Source organism: Rhineura floridana, chromosome 3 (assembly GCF_030035675.1).
Source record: "Rhineura floridana isolate rRhiFlo1 chromosome 3, rRhiFlo1.hap2, whole genome shotgun sequence".
NCBI classification, from domain to species: Eukaryota; Metazoa; Chordata; class Lepidosauria; order Squamata; family Rhineuridae; genus Rhineura; species Rhineura floridana.
Window position 1 is genome coordinate 127,558,300 of NC_084482.1, and position 27,850 is coordinate 127,586,149.

Here is a 27,850-nt window from a genome sequence, read left to right on the forward strand (position 1 = left end):
GCTCCCCTCCCTATGTGATCCTTTTATGTAATAGGCCTCAGCTACCTTTTTATTCCTGAACATAGCAAACCCTTGCACAGCTGCCCCATGATGTCTAATTTAGCCCTGAAGCCCCTGACGAATATGCATGAAACTGATCAAGGGATAAGTTTCCAAGGGAAAAGGACAGCAGTGGTGGTGAGGATTCTTTTGCAAGCTGTGAATAACTATTTGTTTGTTTAGATTTTGAAAATATCAAAGCCAAGAATCAATATTACAACACTTTCTTGGTACTTTCGAACAAGACTTCCATTCACTTCCCATGGGAATTTTTGCTTGAGGGTGTCACATACAGCACTACACTACTAAACATTCTCACATGGCAGATTAGTTTAATTTTTAACAACAAAACAAGGATTAAGTAACAGTCAGCTTTCTCATCAGAAGATGTCATGTGTTTTAACTCTGAAACCTTGTAGCTTAGCAAACTGAAATTCTTTAATTAACCACATCCTTTCTCTTTTTCCTCCCTTAGTTTAACACTCAGCGTTTCTGAAGAAACATTGCAATTCAGCAGCTAGATGGGATGGGTGGTAATACTGCCTGTCAGCTCTCTCCATTCTTTTTGACCCACAGTACAAAATACATGTGAGCTATTTTAATATATCAAAATATTTCCAAGCACTAGGGTCCTGATCTAGATAAAGTTAATTGCACCTAAGTTCTGTTAAAGTAACTGACATAAATTGGGGTCAAAGAATGTTATATACAAATATGTGTAACTGTAGCATTTACAAACAGCACTTTTGAAGCCCAAAGGGCAAAAACCTACAAGGAAGGGTTGGAATTTTGAACAGGGTAGACAATCACTCGCCTCCTGTCTGCTGCTTCTTACTCCCTCCAGAGCACCTTTTCTTCACAAAGGGCAATTGGGCCACAGTTACATAGGTTTGTATCAAACACATGGTTTGCAAAAAAATTTAAGTTCCAACAAGATTAAGTATGAACTGTCTCAGGACTGAGATCTAAGTATTTAGGATATACCTATAGTTTCAAAACTATATTTTAATTCCTCAGATCTCATAGGAACTTTGTAAAATATAAGAAAGCCACTTGTGTGTGAATACGTCCATACACTCTATAGTGCTGAAAAATAGGGTGAATCTGAACAAGATCCTTAGTGCTCTAAGATTTTATCTCAATGAAAAGCAGCATAGTGAAGCCTCATCTGGACAATGTCCAACAGCATAGAATGGCATGTAAAAAACAATCCAGAAAATATTTGTGCTTTCTAGGTTTAGCAATGACAGTCTTCCAAAGAGACACTCTTTAGGCTCAGGTTTTCATTCCCACAGCAGGTACTATGGGCAGCAGTGATCTGTTTGCAGGAAGAAAATAATTGCAAGTCAGCTTCATTATCTCTGCTGTTAACTGTTGCAGAGACTAGTTAGTTGCAGTGTCATGAGACTGAGTAGGCTCTTCGTTTAAGCCAGTATGCAAAAGAATTCTCAAAACTTAAAAATGCTGGAAGGTAAAGCAAAGAACATCTGCCTTTAGCACAACTAAACTACAGCCCTTCCAAATTCCTAGGGAGTCTCTTTATTCCTAGGGAGTCTCCAGCATGCATTCATAACTTCCAGAATCTAGGAAACAAGCAGCCGTGGTATCTTGAGATTCAATGGCACAGGGGAGAGAAGCCAAGACAGGCATGTTTTTCTGCAAAGTGGGTTCAATTTTTTCTAAGTGTAATCTCTTGAAATGTATAAGAATCTTGTTCCTCATTTCTAGGTTGTATGTGTATGAAGTCTGTTAAATCTGACATTGTGGCTTCCTTAGGTTGTCAATTGGACCTTTTGTAATCTAAAACTCTAAAATTCAGCCCATTTGTCAAAAGAGGAACTGGAGAAAATTCCTCTACCCATAATTATTATGTGGTGAATGTTGCCTGCATTTGTACATTTTCCTGTATTTTCTTCAAAGTATCGGCCATCAAGTTGCAAGCTTTCTTGTGCTTCTGCCAGTGCTGTACCTGACACTCTCTGTAAAGGGGAAAGTAATAAAAGAAAGGGTTTTGATGAAAATAATAATAGATAACTTAGGATTCAAAATGTAATATGATAATATAACTTAACTACAAGACTGGAATCTCCCTGACACTTCTAACAATTAGTCAGTGTACTTGAGGTGTTCCCTCTTGACTTTAATGTTCCCCCTTTGGGGAATTTGTGGCATTTTATTGAAATGGAATTGTTCACCACTTTGTTTTGTTTTAAATCTTAAATACTGTTCATTTTTTAAAATGTAAATTAGCTTTATACCTTAAGGGGTATATAAATGTCTTAAATCAGTATTTTATCTTCAGAGTAGTTGTTTATATCACATAGTGGCCAGAAATCTATTTTAAAAATCTGTTTGGATGCAGAAGGGAAAATTGAATTGGCATATCAACAATACTTATCTCTGGACTGACACCTCTCAGCTGCTTATGTATGTATGCTTCATTACCTCAGCACAGCTAAAGCATTTTTTCCTATGGAACAGTGTCTGGGCATATCTGTTCTTCTACATGACTGACTAAGTTACAGAGCTCAGGATGCAGTTATGCTAGTTACAATACAATGGACTGCCTTCAAGTCAATTCCGACTTATGGCGACCCTATGAATAGGGTTTTCAGGGTAAGCGGTGTTCAGAGGGGGTTTACCACTGCCTTCCTCTGAGGCTGAGAGGCAGTCACTGGCCCAAGGTCACCCAGTGAGCTTCATGGCTGTGTGGGGATTAGAACCCTGGTCTCCCAGGTCGTAGTCCAACACCTTAACCACTACACCACACTGGCTCTCTAATGCTAGTTAGTAATGCTAAATTTCACAACAAAAGAGCCAGAGCAGCAAGATTCTACACTAAAAGTCAGTAAAATGCCCAACAGTATTTAGAACACAGGCTTTACGTTAATGTCTTCTGTTTTCAAAGGTATCTCTGAAGCTGTTGCCAACAGATGAGCTGCTCAAAAAAGTACAGTGAATGATGTGAGATGTACTTACCGTCTGCAGTACCATTCATTCCGGCAACGGGAGCAGCGTTTTGTTGCCTCAGAGCCACACATCCCACACTTTGGTTTATCTGGGATCAGGGCTTCCATCACATCCAGGTTGTATGTCTTTGCCCATCTGGTTTAAGATAGAAAGCAGGCTTCAGAAAGTCCCACAAGCAACAGCAGATAATTCCAGCAGTTATTTAGCCTTTGCCATCTGTAGCAGCATGTGGGGAACTTTTGGTTCTCCAGATGTTGCTGAATCATAATTCCTAAAAGCTCTAGCAAGCATGGCCAAAAGCCAGAAATAAAGGGACTTAGAGTTCAGCAACATCTGGAGGGCCAAAGTGTTGGAAGTGGGGCAAGAGCAACTCCTGTCACCCATGTCTGGGCATTGCACCTCCAACTTAGTCAGTAAGAACGAGGTATGCCTTTCCTATCTACTAGGTATTTCTATAAATAAAATGGCTTTTCTTATTTTACTAAATTCTAAGTAAGTCTCAGTGATCTAAATGCAGAGTAAAAGCCCGCTACTTAGCTAAATACACACACTCGCACACACACAGCTGAGACACTGAGTATCTCTGCATATTTCCATAACAAAGGGTTATACCTGCCCAGTAAGCTAAATTGAACTGCAATTTGTGCCTGGAAGCTAAAAGGCTAAGTACTGTGTTTGATTTACAAAAGAGCCGCTAGGTTAGAGAAAGAAAAGCAGAACAAAAGACAGGAAACTATGGCTGAAGAATCAACACTTAAGACAAGCATTCCAAGGCAGAAGGACAATTATTCGATTTGGAGTCTTCCAATGACGGATGCACTTTTGGAAGGGGAGGATCTGCATGGAGTCCTGACTGATCCTGAACCCTCAGCAGTGGATGAAGCAGCCATTGCCTCCCAGAAGCATAAACATGCCAAAGTGAAGCCTCTTCTTAGTTCTGCTTTATCAGATGAGGCACTAAATGTTTGCATGGGCTGTAGAAATGCTAAAGAAATATGGGAAAAGCTGTATCAGAGAAAATTGAAAAATCATGTGATGTTTCTCTATAAGTCACTATACACGCTGAAACAATCTGACAGAGAAGATCTCAGTCCACATCTGGAGAGATTCACAAGCCTGCTCCAAGAATGAGAAAGCTGTGGGAGATCTTTAGATGAAGATTTACGAAAAGTAATACTCCTGACCTCTCTAAATGAACACCAGTATATCATGGCTTGCATACTTAAACAGACAGGTCAGAACTTGGATCAGATTATGGCATACCTAAAAGATCAGGACTATAAAGAGAAACAGGAACAAGCTCTGTCTGAAAAAGCAAATTTTACGGTGGGCAGAAACAGCAACCAAAGGCAGGATAGAGAGATGAGTCATGCCCCGATGCCACAGTAGGGCACAGATAAACAAAGGAAGAATTGCTTCAAATGCAAATCTCCTAATCACCTTCAAAAAGATTCTCCTAGAAGGGACAGAGGAGAAAGAGTTGCTTTTAAACAGAAGCAAGCTGAAAGAAAACCAAATAGCCAAATTAAAATGAAGCATTCCAGTTACCATATATCTGATGGAAAGAATGATGATTATAAAACCAGATTTTTAATCGATACTAGGGCTACCACACATTTGGTAAATAATAAAGATATGTTTAAGAACTTTAGCCCCCATACACAGAATGTAATTACAGCATCATGAGATGTTTTCTGTTCTCAAGGAATAGGCACTGTGGAGCACTACTTTGCAAAACGCAAGGGTGCTAGAGAGCTTGAACTGAAAAATTGCCTATTTGTTCCAGCATTTAAAGATAATTTAATAAGTGCCACAAAAAATGGAGCTTGGAGGTGAACTGCGTTTATATGACAAAATTTGCCAAGTTTTAGATGAAGGAGAAGTATGTTGTACTGCAAAACTGAAAAATGGACTTTTGCATTTGGAATATTTTGAAACTATGTATGCAAATACAGCCAAACAAACCTGTGATTCTGCAGGTGTTTACATGTTTGGCATCAAAGAATGGGACATGCCAGCTTAGCCAGAATCAATGCTCTAGAGAAGGAAAATTTGGCTAGAGGCATTAAAATTGAACAATGTAAATCCAAAGAAAAATGTGAATGTTGTATAAAGACAAAATGTGTGAAACCAAAATTTCCTAAGAAAAGTGAAAGGAAAACTACAAAACCTCTAGAATTAATTCACACTGACCTTTGTGGACCCATTAAAACGCCATCACAGGGTGGAAATTTATACATGCTTATTTTCATAGATGATTACTCGAGGTATACTACAATGTACCTTCTGAGAGAGAAGAGTCAAGTCCTTCAAAAATTGAAGGACTATATCAGAATTGTGTCCAACAAATTTGGCAGAAAGCCACAGATTATAAATTCTGACAATGGAGGAGATTTTTTGTCCTGGGCTATGCAAGGCTTTCTACGTGAAGAAGGCACAGAGCACCAGACTACTGTTGTTTATACTCCAGAACAAAATGGGGTTGTGGAATGCATGAAACAAACTCTTAGACAGATTATTCATTCCTTATTGGAAGATGCACGGTTACCACAGAAGTACTGGGGGGAAGCAGCGGTTAATGCCACCTATCTGCAGAACCAACTTCTGGCAGCTGCACCTTTTGAGCTATGGCATGATTGGACACCAAGCATGTCTCACCTTCATGTATTCAGCTGCAAGGCCTTTGTATACATCCAGAAACAAAAGAGGTCAAATTTCGACAACGTTGCCAAGGAAGAAATATTCATTGGATATTCTTCAATGCAGAAGGGATACTGAGCCATAGATCCCAAAATTGGCAAAGTTTGAGTATACAGAGCTGTCCACTTTGATGAAGGAAAAGGTGCACACCGAACAGAAGGGGCACCACACCAAACAGAGGACAGCGAAATGGAAGAAGAAACTGAGCTATTCTTCCACAAAAGAAGGGATTGCAATAATATACCAGCAGAGGAAAATGAGGAGTCTGAGCCAGAAGAGGCATCAGAGTCAGAAGGGGAAGCTGAAGAGCCAGCACCCAGATGCTCTGAACGCAGCAACAAAAGTGTACCACCAGACAGATTTGTTTACCAGGAGAGAGACCTCGGGGTTGTAGTGGACAGCACAATGAAAATGTCGACCCAGAGTGCGGCAGCTGTGAAAAAGGCAAATTCCATGTTAGCGATAATTAGGAAAGGTATTGAAAATAAAACAGCCGATATCATAATGCCGTTGTATAAATCTATGGTGCGGCCGCATTTGGAATACTGTGTACAGTTCTGGTCGCCTCATCTCAAAAAGGATATTCTAGAGTTGGAAAAGGTTCAGAAGAGGGCAACCAGAATGATCAAGGGGATGGAGCGACTCCCTTACGAGGAAAGGTTGCAGCATTTGGGGCTTTTTAGTTTAGAGAAAAGGCGAGTCAGAGGAGACATGATAGAAGTGTATAAAATTATGCATGGCATTGAGAAAGTGGATAGAGAAAAGTTCTTCTCCCTCTCTCATAATACTAGAACTCGTGGACATTCAAAGAAGCTGAATGTTGGAAGATTCAGGACAGACAAAAGGAAGTACTTCTTTACTCAGCGCATAGTCAAACTATGGAATTTGCTCCCACAAGATGCAGTAATGGCCACCAGCTTGGATGGCTTTAAAAGAAGATTAGACAAATTCATGGAGGACAGGGCTATCAATGGCTACTAGCTATGATGGCTGTGCTCTGCCACCCTAGTCAGAGGCAGCATGCTTCTGAAAACCAGTTGCCGGAAGCCTCAGGAGGGGAGAATGTTCTTGCACTTGGGTCCTGCTTGTGGGCTTCCCCCAGGCACCTGGTTGGCCACTGTGAGAACAGGATGCTGGACTAGATGGGCCACTGGCCTGATCCAGCAGGCTCTTCTTATGTTCTTATGAGATGAACTTCTACAGCCAGAGATCTGGAAAGAGATTGAAGCCTTACCCAAAGCTAAAGCTGAGAGGTGGAGGCAGCCAGCCAAGGAAGAGCTGGAAGCTCTACACAAGAATAAAACTTGGACACTGACCAAGTTTCCTCAAGGAAGAAAAGCTGTAGGCTGCAAGTGGATATTCAAGAAAAAGCTAGATGCTGAAAGAAACATTGATACAAGGCAAGAGTAGTAGCCAAAGGATACTCTCAAAAGTATGGACAAGACTACTATAAAACATTTGCTCCTGTAGTCAAACACACAACCATCAGAACTCTTCTAAGTGTTGCTACTAACAATAAAATGCAGGTGGAGCACATGCATATAAAAACAGCATTCTTGCCTGGAAAAATAGAAGAGGAAATCTACATGCAACAACCACCAGGGTTTGAAGTTCCAGGAAAAGAAACCCGAGTGTGTAAACTTCAAAAATCCACCTATGGACTGAAATAGGCTGTCAGAGTGGTGAGACTGTGCTGGGACCATCAAGGGGCAAGTTTTTCCACCTGCCTTGCCCCACCCCTCTGCCTGGGCCTTATCAGGAGGAGCTGCAGACTGAGAGGTACTGCTGCTGGGGTGAGACTGTGCTGGGACCATCAAGGGGCAAGTTTTTCCACCTGCCTTGCCCCCTCACCCCTGCTCTCAGTGACATTTTTCTGGGGCCTGTCCTTTACCAGGAAGATGAATGCTTTTGGATAGCTGTTGATGCTTTTTAGAAATGCTATAATTTTGTTAGTTTGATTTTTTGTAAATTGTATTGTTTTTATTTGTATTTTATATTTGTGGTTTTTTTGTATGTGTAAGCTTCCTTAGGGGCCTTTTGGCCAAAAGGCAGCCTAGAAACATAACATGACATGACATGAGCCTGGAATGAGAACTTGAGCAAAATATTCTTGAAAGAAGGCTTTGTACAAGGCAAAGCAGAGCCATGCCTGTACAGCAGATTCAAGAACAACAGATAGACTTACTTACTGATTTATGTTGATGTTCTACTGTTGGCTTATCAAGACCCACTGGATAAGCAACAACTAGTGAATAATTTCAACAAGGAGGTTGAAGTGAAGTGCCTAGGTGATGTCACTCACTACCCTGGAATACAAATATAAAGAAAATGATGGATCCTTTTTGCTGAGTCAAAGACCAAAGATCCGAAACCTTCTTAAGAGTTTAGGACTGAAGGACGCACATCCAGCACCTACTCCAATGGAAGTAGGATACCTGAAACCGGACCACAACAAACAACCATGGGAAGACCATGACTTCTGCATATCAGCAATGTTACCAGGACAGATGTGGCAGCAGAAGTGGGATACTTGTGCAGAAAAACCAGCTCACCAACCAAGACAGACTGGGAAGCAATCAAGAGTGTGCTGAGATATCTGAAGGGCACTGCTACCATGAAACTGAGGTTAGCTGCTACCCGAGATTCTAAACTAGTGGGATATGCAGTTGCTGATTGGGTTGAAGACACTACAGATCGAAACATCTTCTACTATGGAGATTCAGTGATCAATTGGACAAGTAAGAAACGAGACTGTAGCACTCTCTTCCACAGAAGCAGAGTATATGTCAGCTTCTGAAGCTAGCAGACAATTGACATGGCTACTGGAACTGTTCAAAGATTTAGGCATCTCTATACCTAGGCCTGTCGTTATGCATGAAGACAACCAAGGATGCATTAGACTCATGGAGTCAGAAAGGGTGAGTTCACAAACCAAGTGCATAGACACGAAGCACCATTTAATTAGAGATACCTACCACAGACAAATACTCAAGATGGAGTATTGTCCAATGGAAGACATGACTGACAAAGGCATTGGGCAAAGTCCAATACTGCAAGCTGCGAGACAAGATGAACCTCGTGGGCTGAACCAAACACTTGTTGAGAAGGGGTGTTGGAAGTGGAGCAAGAGCAACTCCTGTTTGGGTTCTTTTGTTTGTATTCCAGAAAGAAGTTAGGGTTCTCCAGCTGGCTAGGCTTGCCTACCTTTACCTATGCTCTTCTCTACCTAACTTCCTTCTGTTGTAAACTGATATGCTCAGGGAAGCTGACCTGCCCCTCCTTTGTCTTCTCCTTCGACTGTCTGAGGAGAGAGGAGACATCTCTGTCTTTGTTCTCTCTCCTGAGCCATGAGGACAATACCCAGGTCTGGACATTGCACCTCCAACTTAGTCAGTAAGAACTAGGTATGCCTTTCCTGTCTACTATGTATTTCTATAAATAAATTAGTTTTTCTTATTTTACTAAGTCCTAAGTCTCAGTGATGAGACACACAGCTCAGATGCTGAGTATCTCTGCATATTTCCATAACACAAAGGTTCCCTATATCTGTGCCACAGGTTAGAACCTATACATTAAATATTGATATCACATCTAGTGGGATATCAAGTAGTATTTATTTATTTATTTATTGTATTTATATACCACCCCATAGCCGAAGCTCTCTGAGCAGTTTACAGCAACCAAAAACATTAAAACAAATATACAAATTTAAAACACATATTTTAAAAACAATAGTTTTTTAAAAAACTCTTTCACCTCACCTTTAAAATATAAGGTAGTTGATAGCTAGTTGAGTTTAGTGCAATATGAGGACAAAAGTTTATAATCTGGTTCACAATCTTATTTAAAAGTGTCATAAAAACTTTAACAGAAAAACCCTCTTTCCTAAATGTTCCTTACATCTGGAATACTGAACTAGAATTCAGAAACACTAGAAAACTGGAGATAATTATGAATACTTAAACATGTTCAGCTAGAAGTGAAAGAATTAAATTCAGCAAAATTTTGATGGACCATGCTTGTGGATCCATTTCCTAATTCTAACAAAACTCTCATTTGCTTTGGACACTGCTAACTGCACTGGATGCCATACTAAAAAAAGACAATACAAGAGGTAACTCTAATATAGTCCTAGGAAAGCAGTAACTGGATGTGGTGCCCAAGTCCAAAGGACAAAAAAGGCTAGGCAAAACAAGATGAGACACATTCTGTTAGGTGATACTATGGCAGGGAGCCAAATAACTTTGTCAAAAAAAGCAAGTCTGACCTGGAAGTGTTTCATGTGATCTTTTATGAACTGTTAATATGCAAGAGACTCTTAAAGGTTTGGATTCTGGCTGCTCTTTGGGTTTTTTTTCCTTTGGTGATACACAGTTCTGCTTGATATCTCCAAAGGCCCAAATACAGGACCCGTGGCAGATTTAAGTTTAGATAGACTCCAAACAGAATTCTGTAAAGGATGCGTTCTGCATGACATTATTGTTACATGAATGTAAGTTCATATGTGAGAAGAGACCCAACATGTCCTAATTTGACTATGGGAAGTCACATTTCATCTGGGCATTCCTGAGCATAGTTGATTTGGAAAAGTTGGATGTTTGTTATTCAGTGTGTGAGCTTTCAGATAAGTCCGGTGCATCTAATGTGCTGTAATGAAGACTGTCCACAACAGAAGGTTTGACACAGTAGGAATCTGAACATGGTAAAATCTTACCTGCAAGCCTGGTTTTTCAGTTCCTCCTCTGAAGGGCTAAACATATTGTTTACCTGGTGCTTGGCAACTGCTTGCCATTTTCCAGAGTTCTGTCTGACAATGCGGTCCCTGATTACAGGAACCTATCAAGACAGCAAAAGAATAAAAGTTGTATCTATCTTAAGCGAGGGATTTACGAGTAGTAATAATTCCTGGAGCCCAGCAGAGGACAAATTTGGAGGTGATAAGCATCCACTTGTATCAAAGAAAAAAACAGGATGTATGTGTTTATATTTGAACGTCAAGTAGAAGAAAGTTCAATATAATTCTTTAAGATGACACATCTTTTAGACAAATTTGAATTATTTCATATTTAACAGTGTGAACAGTTCCTGGCCTACTTGTCCTTCTCCTCCTACTTTTCTGAAACTTTCTGTTTAGTATCTCCCACATTCTTGCTTTCCCATCAAAAATACCATGCTTGCATCAGCTTTACACCTAGCAAAATGCAACCAGCTTTCTGCTTGTTGGTTACAATATGTAATGCTGAACCTAGAAATGAGGGAAGCTTTGCCCAGAAAAGAAGCAGAGGAAAAAAACAGACTTGCTCCATTTACTATAAAGTGGTGTGTGTATGTTTAATTATTATTATGGTGGAGGGGAGTAAACCCTGCCTCCTTCCCTTTAACTTGCCATTTTTGATTGCTGAAAGCGATATATGCTGTCAACCCAGTTCTAACATCAGAGCTGGCTGGGGAAAGCCAGCTTAAAGTATATAAAAACATTTTTTGTAAACTGCTTATCGGTTTTATTTATAATTAAGTGGTATAGAAATTCTATAAATTAATAAAAATGCAAATACAGTGAGGTAAGGCTGGCTGTGAGTGGTGTATTTTTAGATATAAATTATCAAAATGATATCAAAATTAGACCCCACCTTCATTTATGAGGGCAAGCTCATGTTTAATAAACATGTGCACATCTGGTTCGGCCTCTTGGGTTTTGCATGACAATCTCTGCTTGAATCATGCCACCTGTGCTGGACCCACTAATTCCTCCAGTTTATGTGGGAATACAGCAGATAGAAAACAACAAAATATGAAAGATAATGTAAATTTTCACTCAGCCCAAATGCCCACTGAAATCACCAAAATTTTGCTCCAAGTAGAGATGAGGCCAGATGTATCTCCTTCGGGAGGTGTTCCATAACATGGGAACTAGTAAAGTCCTTAGGAAACTTGTGGAGATCAGGTGTGCTGAATCACTATGCCTGATATAACACACACACCCTCTGTTTGGAGGTGCCCCTAGTTAGGAACTGTATATTAGTAATGAGATCCCTTTAAATTTCTCCAGTGACCAGAGCCAATAATTAACTGAAATTGCTGAATGCTAATCCTACAGCTTCTTTTCTGAGAAGCAAGAGAGTTCTATGGCTAATAGAGGTGTTGATTCACAAGACACCATTGGTTTTTTTGTAATGCTCAAGAAGTCTATGGATGAAAAGGTAAGGTTTGCATCTCCCCTCCCCCCCCCCATTTAGCAAGATTAGCTGATCAAGCAACTCACAATCCTTTTGTGGGTAACATCAACAAATTTCTTGGTGTCAACAGACATCAGGTTTATATGACTAACTATAATCTAATTATAATCTATATTTCCCAGATAATTTTATTCATATTATACAGACTGATAGATTCATATATAGATGTTTTTATATCATCCTATAAGCTAACAGTAAACAAATTTTCCAAGACCTGATCCTTATGTAGACAAAATGCAAGAGGGCAGGTATCAACTGGCTCAGGGAAACTCCCAAGATTTGGAGAAGTACAACAAATCTTTAGAAAAATTAAAAAAAACAGGAGTAAAGCCCCTCCCCCCCAAACAGCCCAATGAGGACTGAGCATACTCAGTGTCCACAGAATGTTGAATATCTGTTGTGAGGGAAACCAAAAAACATAATAGAATGGACTATTCTGAAAAAAGTTATATGTGACTGGCTGGAAAACTGAACAGGACTACTTGATATAACAACATTTTGTAGTGTGCTTTGCATAAAATTGTCTATTTACAATATAATTTGTAGTTTTTACAGCTTCAGATAATAAAACACCAGATTTCCCCAGGATTCCGCAGCAGGTCTCAAATACTGTAAGATTAAGATGGATGTTGAGACATTTTGCTTGGAATGTATAACTGGTAGTTCTCAAAAATCTGCCACATGGCTAAAAGTTTACTGAAAATAGAACTTTATGTAATTTGTCAGTTCTTTCAAAAGAAACACCCAGGCGTGGGCTTTCACATATGAGAGAAAATTCTGGCAAAGGGCAATTGTGATTAAGTTCAGCTCCAGAGGAAAAGCTGCTGTTTCAAGACTTGATGCCCCTATCGAGCAAAAACAGCAGTGCAGAGACTGAGAATGAAAGACTGCTCTGTGGAGAGCAAGAGATGGAAAATGGGCTTTTCATAATTGCTTGGCATAAAGACAGTGGGTGAGTTCATGGCTTGTTGGGAAGTTTGTCTTGCCAGGGTTTGTACAGTATAGCTGCAGCCGCCTTCCTCCTCAACTCCCTGCTCCCGGCAAGTGTCCCAGAATGCTGAATCTCAGTTTCTGGTACCAATGTAAACTAAAAGAAGAATGACTAGACTAGAACTGCCCAATATTTTATGAATTCACACGCACACTAGATCCAGCAGTTCTGGGGCACACTGCACACCTTTAATTATTGAATCAAGGAGGGACTTTACACATCCCACGCTGTCATTGTTTTCATTCCCTTTTCCATGCCTTTCTCCCAAATCAATTTCCTAGAGGTTTGGCTATTTAGAATAATGCTGCTACCTGCTAATTATAAATATCATTGCTTAAATAGTCTCTATGCTCAAATGCTATAATTTTGATTATGTTAGAATAATTCTCCCCAGTTCTCTCTGGAGAATTACATTAAGAAAGCTATCCCCTGGGAGACTGATCCAGGGAACAAAGAACAATATTTTTCCTATCTCCCTGGGTGCAGATATACAAATTACGATTTACACGTAATCTGGCATATCTCACATCCAAATATACTGTGGGCATAGTTTGAAATCTCAAAGCTGTAAATGCCTTCAAAAATCCAATGAAAAAGAAGTAAAATTGAGGTGTAGGAATAGGAGAGCTGGGAAGAAAGAAGTGGGGTATACCTGTTCTAGTATGAGGTCTTTCTTGGGTGGAACAGGGTCTGTCACAGCAAGATGGCTCAAGAATCTTTGCATCTCCAAAAGATTGGGGAATTGGTCAATGAGGACATCATTCAGGAAGGCACGGAGCTAAACCCAAAGATTATCACAAGATAAAAAACTTTACACATAGGGGATATGCTAATTAAAAGGGTCTACATGAACAACTGGCAGCTTTATAGTTTCTCTCTCAGACCTAGCTCCTGATTAAGAAAAGTTGAATTTGGGATTAGCCAAGAAAAACCTGAAAACAACAATACAAGGAGGTAAAAGAATGCCATACTTGGAACAGCAATCTTTGCCCAGAAAATGCAGTATTATTCCTAAATAGCATATTATATTGTGATTGTGATTTTTGTGTAAAATGTGGTTGTACAGATATTAAGGCCAGGGACCTGTTTGTGTTGTAATTACTGATGAGCAACACAACATTTTGGTTTCTAAAAATCTTTGGAGCGGTATGCTCGCTTGCAGTACAGTTTCAATACAGAATGCATGTACAGCTGGATTTTAAAAAATTAAACAGCAGCACAAATGCCCTAAAGCAAGTTTATTTTCCTATTCTTCAATCATTTAGAATTATTTATGTATTAAAAATTAACCCAGGATGGAAAAGTTCAAGGACAGGAGGCACCAAATGTTGCTGGTGTCTCACCTGCACCAATGAAGTGGCCCTGCATCCTCTCTCTCCTCAGCTGCAGCTGGATGTAATGTGATGGAATATTTCACTACTGGAACAAAGAGCTGATTTGCAGGAATAATATATTGTGGCCAAAATGCACTTGTTGAATGCTTTGTGGAATGTATGGAAAAGTCCCAATAACTAATTTTAATCTATGGCAATCCTATACACACATACCTGGGAGTAAGTCCCATTGGATCCAATAGGATTTTCTTCCAAGTAAACATATATACTCTCTGTCATGTTGTAAACTTATTTTAGCTGCCTAATCATCTACCTTTTAAATTAATTAAATCAATTATATTTAAATATATATGCATGTTACCAAATCGTCAATATTTTTGAGATAATGAAGGAATTTAAATTTAATAAACAAAAGCTATCACACATATTTAGAAGGAAATAGCATCTTCAATGTTTTCTTTGTAGCACACCAGAACAAAAACATCCCACTCCCAAAATAAATTAAGTGTGGTTCCACAGTTAAAAATTGTCCTCCACTGACTAATCAATTAAAATTAACTAAAATTTGTCTGCCAGTTACACCAATTAAGGCTTGCAGCCCTGTATTATGTATATACCATGTCAAGTTCAAGGTTTTGGTTTTGGTGTACAAAGCCCTATGCAGCTTGGGACCAGGATACCTGAAATATTGTCTTATCCCTTATATACTCAGTCAAGCACTGCGCTCTGCAGGTGAGGGCCTCCTGCAGATACCATCTTATCAGGAGGTCCATTACATACAATATAGGAAGCGGACCTTTAGTGTTGTAGCACCGACAGTTTGGAATTCTCTCCCCTTAAATATTAGACAGGCACCATCTGTGTTACCTTTTTGGCGCCTACAGAAGACCTTTCTCTTTCAACAAGCCTTTTAACTAGAGACCTTATCCTAGACTATATCTGTGTTAGAATTAATTTTTTAGATGTTTTTGAAGCTTTTTTTAAAAAGATGTTTTAATATGTTTTAAAGTCTATTGTTTTTAAGACATTTTAGAGTGCTTTTAGTGTTTTTGTTTGATGCCCTGAGCCCCTTCTGGAAAGAAGTGTGAGATGTAAATACATACATTAAATAAATAAAATAAATATACTACTCCCAGTTGTGATGTGACTAGCTGATGAAATATCAATAATTCTTAATCCTGGTTTCTGTTACACGGTTTAAAGGTAGAATAAAATATCTCAATATGTCAAACTAAACATGGTGAGAAACAGGGCTGGCACCAGACTGCAGCGGGCCCTTGTCCAAATTGTGCACACACTTAAATATAGCTGGTCGCACTACCTCTTGCACTGCCATGTCAGCACACATGCCTGCCACCACCCAAGATGGTGGCAGGAGTGTATGTTGATGGTCCTGTCGTCATCTTAGGTGATGGCAGGCATGTGTGTGCAGTGTGTTGATGTGACGACTCAAAAGGTGGCATGGCTAGGCATATTTAAGTGTGTGCCAGCTGTTTGTGCATACAGGGATGGTGCTGCTTGGGACACTGGAGCTCCTGCTCCACAATCTGTGCCACTGTCCAGTGGCGATTTCTGATCATGCCCGGTAACCCAATGGTGGCAAGGATCATAGAGTTGGAGCTCCACCCTCCCAGCCATAGCCAGAGGAGCCCCTGGCCAGTACCCAAGCTGGCCACTCACTGGTGCTGGGCCTGATGAGAAGTGCACATTTGCAGTCTACATATTCTGTAGTCCTGTACCTTCAAGAGCTGGTTTTTGTTAAAGCTATTGAAGTTGTACTTGTGCTGACATTCTGAGCTAAGGAGCAGGTTGTAGAGAGCAATCCACACTTGCCCATCCAGCTTAGACAACTTCACATGGTCTTCATGAGGCACCTCATACCATGAACCATTCTCAAACTTCTTTAGCTTCCCTGGGAAAAAGAGAGATGGCTATAATAAAGGAAAAGATGTATTTATATTACCAGTAATTGTTTAAATGTGATAAATATAGATCAAGTCTCTAGGACAGGATAGATGAAACACTGCTCATGGAAATACCACTGCATTAGTCTAAATAGATAACAGTATCAACTTTAAGGGGGGGGAAGTGTATAATTTGCATAGTTGCTCATGTCCACTTTGTTTCCATTCCTTCATTTATTCCTTCAAGGGCTTAATGATCAGAATGTCTTTCTGGTTCTGTGACTCTATTAGGACAGCAAGAAGCCTTTCTATTAAGGCTCCCTTTTGCAGAACTAAAGCTACAGAATTATGTCGTCTCAACTGGTGGTTGGTTTTTACATCTTCCAATGTGCCCTTCCATTTCAGATACATTACTTACACTTTCTTTGAACCCAAACCTTAAAATAATTATTTGCATGGGAATAATAAATGGCCACTCCACCCTCCCAACTTCAGTTCTGAACAGCTATGTTCTGAATTACTATGAAGATAATTCTGCTCAGTGATTCTTTTGAGGTTTATTTCAAATTATTGTTAACTTCAAGTCAGAACAGCATATTCCAGTATGGGAATGCATCTTTAGCATAAGATACACATGCAGTTGTATGGAGGCTTATACAGAACGTGGCTTTCCTCCAGAGGAAAGAAATGTTTAAAAGCCACCATAAGTTGTGCAAGTTGACTCTTTGTTGAAGCTCAGAGTGTATCTACATCAGTGCCCTTGTGGTATCCTTACACACCTCTTGTTCATATATACTTAGAGTTGCCAGGTTCAGGGCCCGAGACTGATCCTGTATCTTTAGGAGAAGAGAAAGTCAGCCAAGTGCAGGTGTTCTTGCAACCCTGTAATGGGAAAAACCACAAGGTGGAATTCTCCCTTCCCCCTGCACAACTTTTAAAGACACAAAAGACCTCTTGGAGGCTGGGCCTGGCCTGCACTTGGCTGATTTTCTCTTCTCCTAAAGATATAGGATCATTCTCAGGCCTTGAACCTGGCAACCCTATATATACTTCCTTCTATCATGATTGTGGGCTATTGTTTGTTCAGCTGAATATACACAATAATAATCTGCTTCTTGGAATGACAGACAGACTGAAGTGCCTACTCATAGATATACAAGGGTGAGAAGGCACCCCAGCTTGTTGAGTGACTGTCGTATTTGTTCCTTGCTGTTCTGCTTATCTTTAAAGACATAAAAAACAGTACAGGGACAAAAAGAGATAGCTAGGGAAAATAAAAATGAAACAAAGAAATTGGAATAGAGGGGCTATGGTAAAGATAGTCCTGCATTTTTACAAACAACCACAGAAAGCAGAACCCTAATCAGAGACAACTGGTTACAGGGCATGGATGAGGTGCCGATTGTACCAAATATTAATTACATAAATTGATGAAATATGCAAAAATTAACTGATGAAGACATAGCCTTCAGAAGTGATGGACAGCAAGCTACGAAGGCATTTACTGGGCAGAATAAAGTCAACATTTATGTGCTGACATAGGCCAGAAGGGCAAAAAAAAAAAAGGGTGGGGGGGACTCTGGAGTTTTATGGAGAGGCTTATTCTGTCATGATGTTCCAAGCTCAAATCACAAACAGCTGAGGACCCAACCAACAGGAACCTTGGATCCCTAAGGCTATAGAAGGACAGATTATCAACAGGGACAAGAACAGCTCTTTAAATTTATTCCCTTTCTTTCCCAGCAAAGTTGAACCATGGCAATGTTCAGTGTTTCATGCAGATTTTGAAAACACTGATTTTCTTTATATTAGGACAATCTTTAACTCATAATACACACCTTCTTTATAGCAGCTCCATGGACAATGCTCTACCAACTGTACCAAAAGGCATGGAAAGTTGTGGGTATTCAGAATCCTTGTCACAGCACTCACTGGCAAACTGACAAAGCATAAGGATTTACCGAAGACGATAATTTTATGCAATACATCAGCTAAATGTTTTCCTCAAGGTTCACAACACATTAATATGCAAAAACATTACTGACACAAATGAAGATCTCAGTTGTAGTAGTCATGCTAGGAGTTTGGCATTTTGAAAACACCATTTTAAAGAAGCAATTTTGGTTTGTAAGCAGTATACCAATAAATAATAATAAAAATAGGATGCTTACAACCAATCACCAATAATGAAGAATACACACCAGTAGGTAGTGCCAAAATCTATATTGCCATACTCAGTATAGCAGGACTAATATATTCTGGCACATCAGTGGATACGCAATTCAGATGATTAACATCTTTACTCAGTGAATATATATAAAAGTTCACCTCTATTCAAATGAGACTTTTAGTGATGGTGTATATAGCAATATAAGTATTCAATCAATATTCAGCCCCTTATTATAGTAGGAGTTGTGTACTAACACACTAACAGAGCAATCCAAAAGACAGGGAGCCGGCAAAAGGGGGCCATTGGAGGAGGAGCTGGTGGAAAGCCTGCAGGATCCTTCTCCACCGCAGGAGCTGTTGGCCCGGCTGAACATTGGATCCGTTGGGAGCTGCGCATATGAGCCAAATGGGAAGTGCTGGCTCCCATGAACAGGCCTCCCGGGGAGTAAGCGCTCCCCATAGGCCTCCATGGTAATGTTTTTACTGTGCCAGCCTTTTGGCTGGCGGAGATTCTGGGCGGATCGGGACCCGGGGGAGGACTCCAAATGCAAGGAGGATCCCCTCACTGCTCTGCTACCGCTACACCTCATTTTTGGGGCTTCTGCTGGCCCACTGTCTGCTAGGCTGGCTGTCCCTGGTTGACCCCTGGCAACACCAGAAGCCTGCCAGTGCAGCCGGAGGTTCACAGCAACCAACTCTCCCCAGCCCAGCAGAAAGGTGAGTTGGATTGTGCCCTAAGCCATAAATTCCAGTATTGAAACCTGTAGACTAGGGAATATAGAAAAAAGCTTACCTCTTCTCCCAAGTGTTTACCCTCAGTTCTTCCTTAAAAACTGAACATACCTTTCTAACAGACCAGTAATGAAACGGAAAACAGAAAGAGCTCTCAGTGAGATTTCAAACTCCATCTCTTCAGCTTGTTTCTTTAATTCCTGAAAGCATCAAAAGACACATAAAACAACCTTACTAGATCCTTCCACAGTTGATTTTTTTCATATAAACAAAACAACAACAGCAACAGATACAGGTGTACATTTCCATGGAGAATTATAAGCACATCACAGTTGTCAGTATCCAGTGATGTTGCCAACAGCTGGTGGGAAAATCTGAACCTTCTAAAGTTTTCCCTAAACCAGATAAACAACATTTAGTGATGAGCCTAACCTCAAACAGCAGCCAGGACTCTGATACTGAGGGGGAGGGGCCAGTGGTGAAGTTATTTATTTATTTATTTCGTTCAATTTATATACCGCCCATAGCAAAATAGCTCTCAGGGCAGTGAACAAACAAGGGTAAAATACAGTACATCATAATGGTAAAAGCGAAAACATATACAAGACACAAATAGAAAAAAAAAGATCACAAACTAAAAACAAAATACATTTAAAAAGATTGAAAATTAAAAATTGAAATAGTTAAAATGCCTGGGAGCATAAAAAGGTCTTTACCTGGCGCCGAAAAGATAGTAATGTAGGCGCCAGGCGTACCTCTTCGGGGAGGCTATTCCACAGCTTGGGGCCACCACAGAAAAGGCCCTAGATCTAGTAACCACCCTCCGGGCTTCATGATGGGTTGGTACCCGGAGGAGGGCCTTAGATGCAGAACAAAGTGAACAGGTAGGTTCATAGCGAGAGAGGCGTTCCACAAGGTATTGCGGACCCGCGCCGTGTAAGGCTTTATAGGTCAAAACCAGCACCTTGAATTTCGCCCGGAAACAAATAGGTAGCCAGTGTAGCCGAGCTAGAACAGGAGTTATGTGCGAAGACCGACTGGCGTTCTGCACTAGCTGAAGCTTCCGGACTGTTTTCAAGGGCAGCCCTACATAGAGTGCATTACAGTAATCCAATCTCGAAGTTACCAGAGCATGAACAACAAGTTGCAGAGGCACTAGGCCTTGGCCCCAACAGTGAAACTTAGCTGCCTGAATCAGAATTCCTAGAGATGCAATCCCCTGATCCAGATCCTCCTGAAAGACAGATGCAGGCAGCACACCAGGAAGGAATCAACAGAGACATGTCAGAGTGCTAAGCTTGAGGTTAGAAGACTATCTCTTTCAGCCTTTCTACCCCTTGAGGTGGAGCCTGGTAGTATTAGTAAAATGCAAAGCGGGGTGGAAAAAGCGGTGGGAGCTAGGAGCCTGTTTGAACAAGCTGTCTACTCCTTCAGATTGGTCCAGGTTTCTGAAGAGCCTGATCTGACTGCCCTTCTTCTCTGGGCTTCTTGATATTGGATTGGACATGTAGCTATTGCCCATTTGTTTTCTGCTGTCAACATCAGCTCAAAATAACATGCTGAACCTGCTTGATCACAATTCTTCCGTGAGCTCAGCCTTGCCAGGACTGGACAGTTTATGAAGTAGGTCTGTGTTCAACAATCAGAATGTGAAGGGTTTGCAGGGAGATGATAGCTATAAGAAATGGTGGTGGAAGGATTGCATATTCCTTTACCCAGATGCCTGAAGGCCTATTATGAATTCACAGCAAGTGGAACTCTGAGTGTTAAGCAACTAGGTAGGATGATATAAATTCTTTTCCCAAGCTGACTACAATATTAGACAGTGAGACATAACTAATCCGACTTCACAGTGTTGCAGAACAAGAGTATAGTTCAAACTAAGGTACTAGAGGAATGGCTATGGAGGAAGCTAGCTGGAGCTCAACTAGAACAAATTATGCTCATTCCAGAAAGAAAGTTTGTTGGACAAGTAATAGTTAGAACGGCTCCCTTTCACTTGAAACATTACCAGATGTCTAGTAATGCAGAAATGTATTTTAGAGAATAGCTTCATCACTTAAAGCAGTGATTCTTGACCTTCTGGTTCTGAAAAAAAATAGTGGAAATAAGTCCAGACAGCACATGTGGTTCTGGAAACTAACTCTGAATGCTTCAGATCTTTGCAGACCCTGTAGGTTTTTTTTCCAGGCCCTACCATTAGGCAAAATGAGACAGACCACTTTAGACAGCACATCTGTGATATCATTAAAGGGTAGCAAATTCAAGTGGTGCCTCCATACTGTAAAAATATTTAATAAAAAAATCATTAAATATTTTTACAGTGTGGAGGCACCACTTGAATTTTCCATCTTTGGAATCAAAATGTGTTGGGTTTTTCTTTTACACAAACATGCCATCTAAAACTGGGAGATTGTACCTTTTACCAACCTGCATTGATGACGGATTGGCAAGATCCTCAGGCTGAAGCTTCTGTTCAACTGGGATCTTCCCACTGGCACTTCGAGCTGCTAACAGGGTCAACTTCCTATGGCTGTAATCTATCAAGTCCAGAATGGAGTCCTCTGCTGATTCACAGATTTCCTGTACAATAACATAAATGTTGAATTCTGAAGAAGGAATGGAAACAATCTTCCAAAATGAAGGCAAATGATCACTTATAAAGTCACACCTCAGTGTTCTTCATAGTGATCTGTCTCTGAAAAAACTTAGTTGTCAAGGAAGTAATCCTAATTTCCAATATCTGGGTTAAATAGTTTTCGTCCTTTTCCAAGATACCTTCCTGCCTGACCATGCCAGCAAAAGCTTGCATGTCCCATGGCTAGATTCATCTTCATCCTTTATTTGTGTGCTGCCTTTCTATAGTTGAACCACGCTCAAGATGGCTTACAACATTAAAAGAAAAATTCACATAACAGTTACAAAAACATAGTATAACAAAACAATAAACTAATAATGGAAACATCTCGATATGCAATAAAATTAAACAATCTATACATACTTCATAATGTCTAACAATAAAAATATAAAGCCATATATCAACAGCAAAAATGCATCTCTAAAATTAAATCTTGACCTCCCAACAAGAACTCCTAAACAACATCCCACCCTGAAGGCTAAGAAGCTACCTGGTTTATTCTGCTGAGTGCTAAGATGTGGATTAGGGCAAAAGTAGAAGAAGGTTTAATTACTGTACATTGATGCAATCAGTTTAGCAGAAGAAATGTACTAGAAGAGAGTCAAAGGGTCAGTCTACGACTGGTCAGGGGGGGAAAATAGGAGGCTTCACTAGGGATGACAGCTGGTATAGCACAGTGGGGAGGAGAGCCTGGCTGGGAGTCCAGAGTCTGTGAGTTCAAATCCCCGCCTGTGTCTCCTGGGTGTCAGGGCCAGCTAAAGATCACCCCCAGATTGAGTGGCTCAGGGTTACATGCCCTGCCACCTGTGCAGCTGTGGGCAAGCTGCATAGTCTACATAGGCGACTACAAGAAAGAGGGCCTTCTCGGTGGTGGCCCCCGAATTATGGAACACCCTTCCTGATGAGGTTCGCCTGGCGCCTACATTACTATCCTTTCGGCGCCAGGTGAAAACCTTCCTCTTTGTCCAGGCATTTTAATATTTTTAATATTATAATATTTAATATTTTTCTATCTGTTAATAGTTTGTATTTGTATCTAATGTTTTAACAGACAGTCATACGACACACCTTTTATAATTGGATGATTAGTTGGTTTTAGCTGCTTTTAAATGGTTTGTAAGTGTTTTATTTTTTATGTACACCACCCAGAGAGCTTGCTATGGGCGGTATAAAAGTTCAATCAAATCAAATAAATAAATAAAATAAATAAATAGTCCCAAGGAGCCCAGTTGCCCCCCATCTGGCAGTTGTGGCCAAGGAAGGGGCTGGCTTGTGCAGCTGTGGCAAGCGGAGCAGGCCCTAGCCAGCTGCAGAGGACTAGCCTCAGAGGGAAGCAATGGTAAACCCCCTCTGAATACTGCTTGCCATGAAAACCGTATTCTTAGGGTCGCCATAAGTCGGGATCGACTTGAAGGCAGTCCATTTCCATTTTTCACTAGGGATACATTTAAAAGTCTGGGGGCAAATCTTGTTTTTTTTCTTCTTGGATCATTACAGGGTGTAGGCTGGCCCATAACAGGGAGAGACCACTGCTTCAGAATTAGGATATTGGGAAATATTGACACTAGTTCAGCTGTAGTCCAAAACCAAAAGTTTTCTTACTTGTTTTTATCTTGTAACTTACTGTATCTCTTTATTTGATTCAATTGTTCTTTTTAATCAGAGCTTGGAAAAGTTACTTTTTTGAGCCACAACTCCCATCAGCCCAATCCAGTGGCCATGCTGGCTGGGGCTGATGGGAGTTGTAGTTCAAAAAAGTAACTTTTCCAAGCTGTTTTTAATAAACATTTCTTTGATTTGTCATAATTGGGCATGAAGTGCTACAATTAAAAAGTGAGGAACTGAGGTGACCTGGTCAACTCTTGCAGGGTGGCAGGGTGGTCTGACGCATGATGTAGATGATGTTCTCACTCTAATTCTTTTCACGTATCATGAAAAGCTTTGGTGTGGGAGAGGCACCATTGTGGTTATCCCAAGGAGTAAAAGCAAGACAAGTAAATGTCCAAGGGGCACTTGCTTGCATTTCGTATTTAGGTCAGGGTTGTAATGACTGGTCCCAGAGGGGTCAAGTGGAAGTCCACTAATAGCAGTCTGCAGAGCAGCAGGGCTGCATTGTGAAGTCACAATGACATAGTTGCAGCTTGGAAAAGTTACTTTTTTTAACTACAACTCCCATCAGCCTAATCCAGTGGCCATGCTGGCTGGGGCTGATGGGAGGTGTAGTTCAAAAAAGTAACTTTTCCAAGCTCTGCACATAGCTCATGCAGAAGCCCTAAATCCTACTCTGCTCTAAAATAACAGTAAGATGATTTTGGCACTAAATTACAACATGTGAAAGACATTTTAAATGTGTACTAGATTGCTACATTAACATAGGGAAGCACAGGCAGATAAAGTGAGTTGCAGGGTAATATCTGGAAGCAAGATGAGACACTGGCTAGTTTGCTGTAATTTTATGTGGCTTTAACTTGCCACTTTCATATAAGAAGATGTTTTAGGTTTTGAAATTTTGTTTATTTAAAACCTATAATTGAGGTATAAGGAGGAATAAAAAAGCCCAGATCAACAGTTATCCCCTGGATCACATTACTGCACTGAGAAGTCTCTATTCAGTGAGTTATAATGATTTGCCGACAGTAATTGAAATTATCATTAAGGCTTTTTTTGTTCATAACACAGTGTAAACTTGCTGCCTACCTTGTGAAAAAACACTGTCTCCAGGAGGTTAATAACTGAAGCTTCATGACGTAGCTGAGATGGAAAGAATATAATAAAGCTTAAATTATCAAAATGCAGTTTATTGGAGACATTAGTCATGCCAGAACACAAAAGAATATGCAGTGAGAAATAGCATTCAATTTTTGTGTCATGTTAATGATGTGAAAATATAGTCTGTGGGACAAATGTCACAGATCAGAATCAGATTTAAGACATTTAAATTTTCTATTAAAAAAAATCTATGGAAATTTCAGTTGATTATTCTGAACCTTGACCTGTAAAGATTGTCATGATCAGAACAGAGCATTACATACTGAAATCTAAGCTGATTTTCTGTATTCAGAATAATTAATTAATTAATATTATTATTTATTGAATTTTTATCCTGCCCTTCCTCCTGAAGGAGTCCAAGGGAGGAGGAAGGGTAGGATATTAATTAATTAAATAATTAAAAACAAAAGTCTTTTTAAAAAAGCATGTTAAAAACAGTTAAAATATTCAAAAAACAGTTACAGTTAAAAATATTCAAAAAACAGGTATAGTTAAAAACATTATTTCATCCAGTGATCTCTGGGTTCAGCCATCAAATGCCTGGGTAAATAGGAATGTTTTCAAATTCCTCCTAAAAGTAAATAATAATGGAGACAGATGCACCTCACTGGGGAGGGTGTTCCACAAATCAGGAGCAACCACTGAGAAGGCCACTGTGTCAACCCTAACCAGGCAGCCCCCAGTGGCAGCACTACTAACAAGGCCTCACCTGTCAACCTTAGGGTCCAAGATGGTTGATACTGGGGAAGCTGCTGTTTTAGGTTCTTGGTTCCCAAGCCATTTAGGGCTTTATATGCTAGTACTAACACCTTGAATTGGGCCTGGTATCTCGCTGGCAGCCAGTGCAGCACTTTCAGGACCAGTGACACATAGTCCCATCAAGCTGCCCCATTTTACCAACCTAGCAGCTGCATTCAACAATAGCTGCAGTTTCCAGACCATCTTCAATGGCAGCCCCACATATAGCACATTACAATAGTCCAGATGAGAAGTCACCAGAGCATGGACAACTGAAGTCAGGTTATCCCGGTCTAGGAATGGCTATAGCTAATGAATCACCATAAGCTGGACATCTGCACTCCTAGCCACAGAAGCCACTCTAGTGACTAGTTGGAATTACGAACTGTTCCTTCGGGGGGGGGGTACAACCCATCCCAGAACAGGTTGTACACCTAATTCAAAGCCACAGGAACCACCCACCCACATTTCTTATCAGAGATTCAGGCTCAATTTACTGACCGCCAGTCCATCACTGTCCAACACCTTCACCTGTCCAACACCTTCACAGCCTCTCCTGATTCAGATGGAATGGAGAGATAGAGTGGTATGTCATGCTCCAACTCCTGGATGACAGCTCCCAATGGTTTCATATAGAACTTAAATAGCATAGGAGACAGAATGGACCCTTGTGGGATGCCACAGCCCAAAAGCCATGTTGTGAGCAGCAGTCTCCTACAGTAATACTACTTTCTAGCAGTAGCCCTTCAGGAACCAATGTTTATTTATTTATTTATTAAAAATAAATTTATATCCTGTATATCTTTCTCCCAAAAGAAGCCCAGGGTGGCAATAGAGTACCTCCAACACTTATCTCCTTCAGTCACTCCAGAAGAAAACCAGGGTCAATGGTGTCAAAACCCACTCAGAGGTCAAGGAGAACCAACAAGCTTGCATTTCCTGTGTTTCTTGATAAAAGCCATCAATCAAGCAACCAAGGCTGTTTCAGTGCCATACCTGAGTCTGAAACCAGAATGGAATGGATCTAGATAATCTGATTCCTCAGCATACCTGCAGCTGGTTGGCCACTACCCTACTGATCATCTTTCCCAGGAAAGGAATATTAGAGACTGGATGGTAGTTTTCTAAGACCTCTGGATCCAGGGTGGACCTCTTCAAGAAGGGCCACACCACTCCCTCTCTCAAGGTGGTGGGCATAATTCCCTCCCATAGTGAGTCATTGATCACTCCCTGGACCCATCCAGTCTATTCCCTCCTATTAGATTTTACCAACAATGATGGGCAAGGATCGAGAGGCCATATAGTCAGCATCACCCCCACAAGCATCCTGTCTACATCCTTGTGCTGCAACAACTGAAACTAATATACAGCCAGTGTGGCATGGTGGTTAGCGTATTGGACTACAACCTGGGACACCAGGGTTCGAATTCCCACACAGCCATGAAGCTCACTGGGTGACCTGAGCCAGTCACTGCCTCTCAGCCTCGGAGGAAGGCAATGGTAAACCACCTCTGAATACCGCTTACCATCAAAACCCTATTCACAGGGTCACCATAAGTAGGAATTGACTTGAAGGCAGTCCATTTCCATTTCCACAAGCTGTAATTTGATGTTGCACCAGGAACCACCAACAAGTCTGAACCAATTGTGGAACAAAGTTCAGCACGGACACGAGTAATTTTCCTCCAAAGTGATATGTAAATATTTCACAACAGGCTATTGAGTGGCCACACTGGTCTGGATCAGGTGGTTTACCACTCTAAACAGCTCTGCTGGGTGATTCACTGAAGATGCAATAGAGGCTGAGCAATATGCTCTCATCACTGCCACCACTGCCATGTGGTAGGAATGGCTATGTACTTGTTCCTTTATTTAGTCACATTCTCACTGGGACTTGCACCACCTGCACCATAGCCAATGTCCAGCCTGCTTCATTGCCTGAAGTTCCTCAGTAAACCCAGGAGCCTCCCGGACTCACCATGGCCAGAGGGAGGATTTAGGAGTGATCACGTCAATGGCCCTTTCCATCTCACTGTTCCACAATGAAACTAGGGCTTTGACAAGAGCACCAGCCATGTTACCTGGAAAATAGCCCAGAGCATTTAGAAATCCCTCAGATTTCATCAGTCTCCAGAGGCAGACCGATTTAATTGGTTCTCCACCCCTGCAGAGCAGGGGATCAGTCACAGCCAATCCAAACCTCACCCAGACATGATCCGTTCATGACAATAGGGCAATTTTCACTCCCCTGATCACCAGATCCTTTCCGAGCCTTCTGCAGTGAAAACTAGATCTAGGGTATAACCTGCAGTATGTGTTGGATGCATAATATACTGTGAGAGCCCCATAGTTGTCATGAAAGCCATGAAGTCCTGAACCGGGGAGACAAGGCAACATTGACATGGATATTGAAGTCCCCTAGAACTAATGTCCTAGGATTCTCCAACATTACATCAGAGACTGCCTCTGCCAGCTCAGTCAAGGCGGTGGTTGGGCAGCAGGGTGGATGGTACACCAACAAGATCCCTGTTCTGTCTCCCAACACCAAGTACAAACCCTCACATCCAATTCCAGATGGACTGGCCTCCTGGTGAGAATGATGGAATTTTTATGGATCACTGCAACATACC

At 40.8% G+C, this 27,850-nt stretch overlaps 1 protein-coding gene across 1 annotated transcript in view; it reads right to left on the bottom strand.

Annotated features, from left to right (window-relative positions):
* Positions 1-421: 421 nt before the first annotated feature.
* Positions 422-27,850, bottom strand: part of ZMYND10 (zinc finger MYND-type containing 10) — a 38,849-nt gene continuing 11,420 nt past the window's right edge. Inside the window, exons 4-12 of the mRNA XM_061621976.1 lie at positions 24,411-24,464; positions 21,506-21,658; positions 19,187-19,275; positions 18,013-18,113; positions 16,010-16,182; positions 13,589-13,714; positions 10,424-10,545; positions 3,019-3,144; positions 422-2,018 (exon numbers count right to left, since the gene is read on the bottom strand). Coding sequence (XP_061477960.1) covers positions 1,907-2,018; positions 3,019-3,144; positions 10,424-10,545; positions 13,589-13,714; positions 16,010-16,182; positions 18,013-18,113; positions 19,187-19,275; positions 21,506-21,658; positions 24,411-24,464 — 1,056 coding nt within the window. The 3' untranslated portion in view covers positions 422-1,906. The remainder of the gene's footprint in view (positions 2,019-3,018; positions 3,145-10,423; positions 10,546-13,588; positions 13,715-16,009; positions 16,183-18,012; positions 18,114-19,186; positions 19,276-21,505; positions 21,659-24,410; positions 24,465-27,850) is intronic.